The sequence below is a fragment of the Fukomys damarensis genome, unplaced genomic scaffold, assembly GCF_012274545.1.
Source record: "Fukomys damarensis isolate Sample0158 unplaced genomic scaffold, DMR_v1.0_HiC HiC_scaffold_3, whole genome shotgun sequence".
NCBI lineage: Eukaryota > Metazoa > Chordata > Mammalia > Rodentia > Bathyergidae > Fukomys > Fukomys damarensis.
The window spans coordinates 19,641,565-19,647,808 of NW_022900915.1; the positions used below are offsets into that span (position 1 = coordinate 19,641,565).

The following is a 6,244-nucleotide window of genomic DNA, read 5'->3' on the forward strand; positions in this document are numbered from 1 at the left end:
TTTTTTTTTTTTTTTTTTTTTTTTTTTTTTTTTTTTTTTTTTAGCACAAAGCAGCTCTTGCATGGATTAAACCCTAATGAGCTTTGCATAGAAGTCTGTGATTATATTTCCATGTGTAGAAAACAATTAACTGGGCTTGAAAACACAATCTGGATAACAGCTCCAAAGGGCTTAGCTAAATGTCAAAACAGTTTAAAATTGGTCTATAATTGATCACATTAGACAGAAAACAGGAGGATTTTCCAAAAATAGTTTTTATTGCTGAAAAACATAAGTTAATTTGCCAAATAGAGCAAATGTTAGACAACAGCCCAGTTGCAGTGATAGGTAGTTCTGTGTCTGATGTGCAGGTTCAGTGGGTAGAAGGGTTATCACCGACTACAGGTATCACTACAATAGAAGTACTTTTGCAGATTTCCTTTGGTGACTGATGAAATCTTGCCAGATACAGCCAGTGGACAGTGGCACTGGTTTTGCTGTTGAGTATTCTGGATCCAGGTCTTATTCTTTGAGCCATTTTTCTTAGACATCCAGTTGATTATTCTGTGCCAGTGACCTTGCAGTGCCGTTGCTTTTGATTTTGTAAGAGTGTAGTTAGCAGTAGTCACATTTGATTATTTGAAAAAATGAGCCAAGAGACTTAATGCCTTTTAGGAAATGAATTGCTGGAGAGTATATATATAAACTTTTTGTTGCTTGAATCAGGGAACTCAGTTTTTAAGGAATGCTGATAATATTTTCTCTGATGTGAATGACTTATGCATTCATTTTGTAATATGTCTCTTGCTCATCAGGCTTTTCTGAAACAAGAAACGATATGATATTATTTTTGGAAATTAGAAGCATCCCTGTAAATGTGATAGTAAAAGTTTCAGATCTTGGGGAAGTAGTAGTTCCCCAATATATAGATTCCAATCTAATTAAGTCATTAAATGTTTCTTAGTACTGTCCTTCAAGAAACTGCTAAGCCTTGATGGTGTGATTATCTTTTTCCTTACTAGCCATGTTATTCGTGTTAGGTTTTCAGGTTTAAAAAAATACTTATAGGAAATTTATAGAGAGAATCTTCTGCAGAATGCTTTTGCTTCTGTAGTGATTATTCTACTTCACAATCAAGTTTTAGTTGTCGGTGGGAATTTATTCGAAATTAGAAATTAGCCAATTTGTTAGAATCACCCATATGTTTCTTTAATATGAATTTTTAGAGCTAAAAGTGGGCAACAGCTGCTCTTCTTCCAAAATATATTAGTTGTCCTATGTCCCTGTGAATATAGCTTTGCAGGCTGTTACACAGTTTTGTGTATGCTCTTGGTACCCACTTCTGTGGCATTTTCATTTCAGGATCCATTTTCTTAGTTTAGATTTGTCATTGCCTGGAAATAAGTGTTCTCTGTCTTTACCAGAGAGGTTGTATTTGTAAATTTTGGAGTGGTCCTAATGTTACAAAACAAGAAAGGAAGGAACATGTTAGACCTCAGAAAATTCAAGTGTCTTTCAGCTAGCAGCTGTCCAAACTTTCTGATGAGGGCTGTGGTGGAGGTGACCTGGGCCTTACGATTATCCACATCAGGGAGTAAAGTCAAGACAAGGCATTTGAAAACATCTTTGATAGAAACCAGTGGTTCTCAAGATGTGGCTACACAGGAAGACCACTAGGATCTCTTATGATAGTCAGACCCTTTCACCAGATTCGGATTTAACTGGTTTCAGTAGTACTCAATCATCAGGAATTTTAAGCTGCTTGGTTGATTCCAGTTAATACGCAGGTAGAGTTAAGCTAAGCACCATTGTTTAGGCAACTTTGAGTAAATCAGTCAGTAGCCAAATTGATAATCCAGGTACCTTTCAGTGCATGTAAGGTATGGGTGTGAATTAACATTAGATAGACAAATTCTTTCAAGAACTTTGGAAAATATAAGCATGAAATTAGCTACTATCATGGCTTGGCTGTTTATGCTCATGTCTTTAAAAAAATTAAATCCAATGCTACTACAAGAAATTACTCTATATTTGACCAATTATAGTTTTATAAACAGCTTTTATGTGAATAAATTCATTGACTTAGGTATATGTTTGTTTTTGCAGGGAGAAAACAAGTCTGAATATTTCTTAGGATTAACTCCAGTTGGTATTGTTGTCTACAAGAATAAAAAGCAAGTGGGGAAGTATTTCTGGTAGGTATAACTGGAGAGCAGAGTTAATATTCCAGTTATATACTAATAAGTATTAAATTATAGAGCTCTTTTGTTGGTGAAAGGGTTACGGAAAAGAAAAAAGATACATTTTCAATAGTTGGCAAATAAATGAGTGAAACTGGGTGTACGTGTTCCCCGAGTGCATCTTAGTCTATATTTTCTCTAAATTTCAGGTGCCATGGTTTTTGGACTCCCTTGTCCATAGTAAAATATTCTGCCCACTCCATCATGGGCTCACGGGCTCAGGACTGCTCTATTTTCATTAATTCCAGGGGAAGGACAGGAGGATTAGGGAGCCTATGGCCCTGCTTAAATCTGGGAAGGTGGCACTGTCAGAACTTTGGGTTCCAAGCTTGTTTGGTCACCGAATGAAGAAACAAAAGACCAGTAGAATTATATGTCCGGGGAACTACCTAGTCACTGCAGCAGTATTTAAAACAGCCTTTTCTCACTGGGCACTTCTCTGAATTTCTGAAAGACTTAATTCTTAAAAACAGCACCATCTGCTTTGTTTTTCAGGCCTCGAATTACAAAGGTTCATTTCAAGGAGACACAATTTGAACTCAGAGTACTGGGAAAAGATGTAAGTTTTTGGGAGCACTTAGCTTAAGTGTCATATCTGCTCTATTATAGCTTAAAGACATTGTGATAAAATTATCATATTTTCTTCAGCTGCAGCTCATGGAACCAGGGTAATTAACTTACGTGCACAAATTCTCAGGGAAAGGGAAATGAGTAGAAGTGAATGAGACGGTAATGGAAAATGTCATTTTGGTTTAAGCAGAGGAAAGCAAAACCTTTCTAGGGCAGAGGAGAGAATAGGAGGTGATTATCATTATTACTGTAATTTGCTTTTCAGCACTGTCTGTGAAGGTAGGATTCATAGACTCTGAAAGGTGTAGCCTGCATACTGCAAAAACATGTCCTAATTTTGCTCTAAAGTTAATTAAACAACCCATTGGAAGTTACCCTTCTGCTGTTTCCTTTTTGAGCTTGATAGGCAGACTGAATGGGAATTCTGGACACTTTCGAAGGAGAACAAAGGGTGAGGGTGCTGAAATGCTGCCTGCCCCTTGGCAGCAGCTGGGTAATGAGCACAATATTTGTCAGAGCCTGACTGTGTCTTCATGCCTTGACAGGCAGCTTTTAGAAAACCGGTTAAAAAACCTTCCTTTTGATCTACCTGTGAAAGCAATGTTACCTTGAAGTGCTATTATTATTCTTACAGGATAAATTAGCAAGAATATGACGTAGGAAAATTGGTTCTTTTTCTTTTGATACTAACTTTATGTGGAACAAAAACTAGATGTGAGCGAAATGGAGTTGACTTTCTTGGTGTTATAAAGGCTTAAGTACAGATCAGTGTTTGTGTCCACCTGTAACGACACAGGAAGAGAGTAGCGGCTGCTGTGGTTAGAGCATGGCTGTTTGTAGAGCACATTGCATGTAGCAGATACTCAGTAAATATCGGTCAGACGATCAATGAAATTATTGCTGAGAATACCTACTGTCAAATCAGAAGACCAGATGCTACTGTTCTCCTAGAATAAAAAAATTCCGTCCTGAACTATAAGGCATGCTTGCATTTACTGGTAGAGTTAAAATTGTATTTTGAAATGAGTTTGGACCTGTAAAGAAGGGAAATTCCAGATTTTAAAGAAATGATAGTCTAAAAAGTCTTAGCAGGTCTTAGTGGTATAGTGTGGAGAGAATCTACTGTGTCAATTCCTTATTAGACTTGTCAACCTTATAAAGGTTCGCAAATGTAAGGCTGAATTAAAAATCATTTAAAAAGGAAAGTTTTATAATATTTTTCCCTGTCCTTGAGGTCACATGACTCATGTAGTAATGCAAGGAATGAAGTCTGTTAAACATATTGAAACTAATGTGTCAAGTATATTTTAGCAGAATATGATAAAATAAGACTTTTCATAGAAGCATTACTATTATTCAAAGTATTCTTTATTCCTGTAACTAAGTTGTTTTGGTGAGTGCTGACCTTTGGTGAATGACTTTTATGTTATTTGTGCAATGCTGTTAAAATATATACTGCTGTTTCCGGATAAATAATCCGGTAAAGTCACAGCTAACTTGGACTTCTCGCTTCTTAGACTTCTTTATAGCACTGACACAATTAAGAATAATTTTGTTATTTTCCGATGGCAGTCTCCATGATACAACCTAGGGACTCCACTCAGTCCCTGTCCTCTCAGCTTGGAGAGGACTGGATGTTTGGAAAAGTCTGAGGGTCTTTGGAAAAGTCTCCTGGGTCATCAAGCCTAGCATCAGTAATCTTTAGTAAGGTGGCAAAGCGGGTCACTTCATGTCAAGGCTTGAATCAAAGGGATTTTAAAAATTGTTATTAATAGCACATTAATTTAACCTGATCATTCTATTTCCTGAGTGTTCTTGCTTGCAGGATTTTTTTTTTCCTTTCTCCACTAGAGCAACACTGCAAGGCAATGATTTACATAATGGTGGAATTAAGTTGATTATTATGGAGGCCCAACTGCAATCACAGATTGAATTAAAAAGCTCCTTCAAACCCATCACCTGGAACAGTAATCACATTCAGCTTGAAAAATGGTTGAAGTGCTTATTGTGCTGGTTTTCTGGTCTGCTGCTCGGTCAAAGAGACTTAACTCAGTATGTTCAGTAATTTTAGGTCAAACTTGAGAGACTTTCATGCATTATTTACACTTCATAATAGGTATTGTAGTTTAAATAACACCTCACAGAAAATAAAACCTTTGGTAATGAAGATTTAGCCTGATGATGGTAGAATATCTGGAAAATACTCTTCTAAGAAGAAAATTAATATTTCTTATTATCCTGAAATTCCGAAATAATTTTTAGTATTTGGATATAATTGCTTTCAGTTTTTAACCCATTAATGTTAGTGTATAATACATACACATATATAGATCACCCCTTATATAGTTTTTACGTGCTTTTATTCTTAATATATATCCTAAGAATTTTTCTTCCCTTATTAAGAATTCTTCTTAATTCTTTATTATATTAAGAATTTTTCTTCCTTTATTATATTTATATGTGGCTCCGTGGTGTTCAAGTTTTATTTATTTGTTTATTTTTTAATGCTGTTGTGGATGCAATCTTTTATTCCTGTTGTATTTTCTAACTGTTGTTTTGCTAGGAGAAGTGAAAGCTACAGAATTTTATATGCTTACTGCAGATCTGGCCACGTTGTCCAATTCTTAAAAGAAAAAAATTTTTGTTATATGTTTGCAATACACAGTGATTGCATTCAGGAGCAAGAAGAGCGCAATTCCTAGCATTAAGCCCAGAACATGTCATGTATGTAGTAAGCACATTTGTGGAATAAATAAAAGAATGAGTAAATGATTCTGTGATTACTTTTATGTATCATGAAACTGACCTCAGCTACAGTTCCTCAGCATGACAGGATAGGTTTCTGGCAACTCTGGTTATGAGTAATTGTAGACCCATTTGGCAGGAAGTTTGGGCCTGCTTTGGGGAGAGTACATGGGAGGTGAAAGTGGGCAGGAATTGTCGCTGTTGGTCAACAAGCCCAAGAGGCCTGCTTATAGAAGCAGGGCATTCTTTTATATTTTCACTGACAACATACGTTTAAATATGTGTGTGTGTGTGTGTGTGTGTGTGTGTGTGTGTGTGTGTATATGTATATATGTGTGTATATATACATACATATATATATACACATACACACACACACACACATATATATTTATTTATTTATTTGGTACCGGGGATCAAACTCAGGACCTTGTGCTTGCAACGCAGACGGCAGAACCACTGAGCTAAATCCCCGGCCCTTCCCGCTCTCCATATTTCCAGGGTTTATAGTCTTCAAAACAGTGTGGGACAAGAAGGAATGAGTGTCCACCATCTTATCTGGAGCAGAGTCTGGTTTATTTTTAGTTTTACTTGTGGTTAAAACACACACACAATCTATCATCTAAATTTACAGAGTGTGCAGTATGATAATGTTCAGCATATTTATATTGTCGTGTAAGAGAGCTCCAGAACCTCCTTATCTTACAAAA

General features: G+C 36.2%; 1 protein-coding gene across 1 annotated transcript in view; it reads left to right on the forward strand.

Annotated features, from left to right (window-relative positions):
* Window positions 1-6,244, forward strand: part of Epb41l4a (erythrocyte membrane protein band 4.1 like 4A) — a 215,824-nt gene that overhangs the window by 133,409 nt on the left and 76,171 nt on the right. Inside the window, exons 10-11 of the mRNA XM_010607904.1 lie at window positions 2,086-2,174; window positions 2,715-2,778. Coding sequence (XP_010606206.1) covers window positions 2,086-2,174; window positions 2,715-2,778 — 153 coding nt within the window. The remainder of the gene's footprint in view (window positions 1-2,085; window positions 2,175-2,714; window positions 2,779-6,244) is intronic.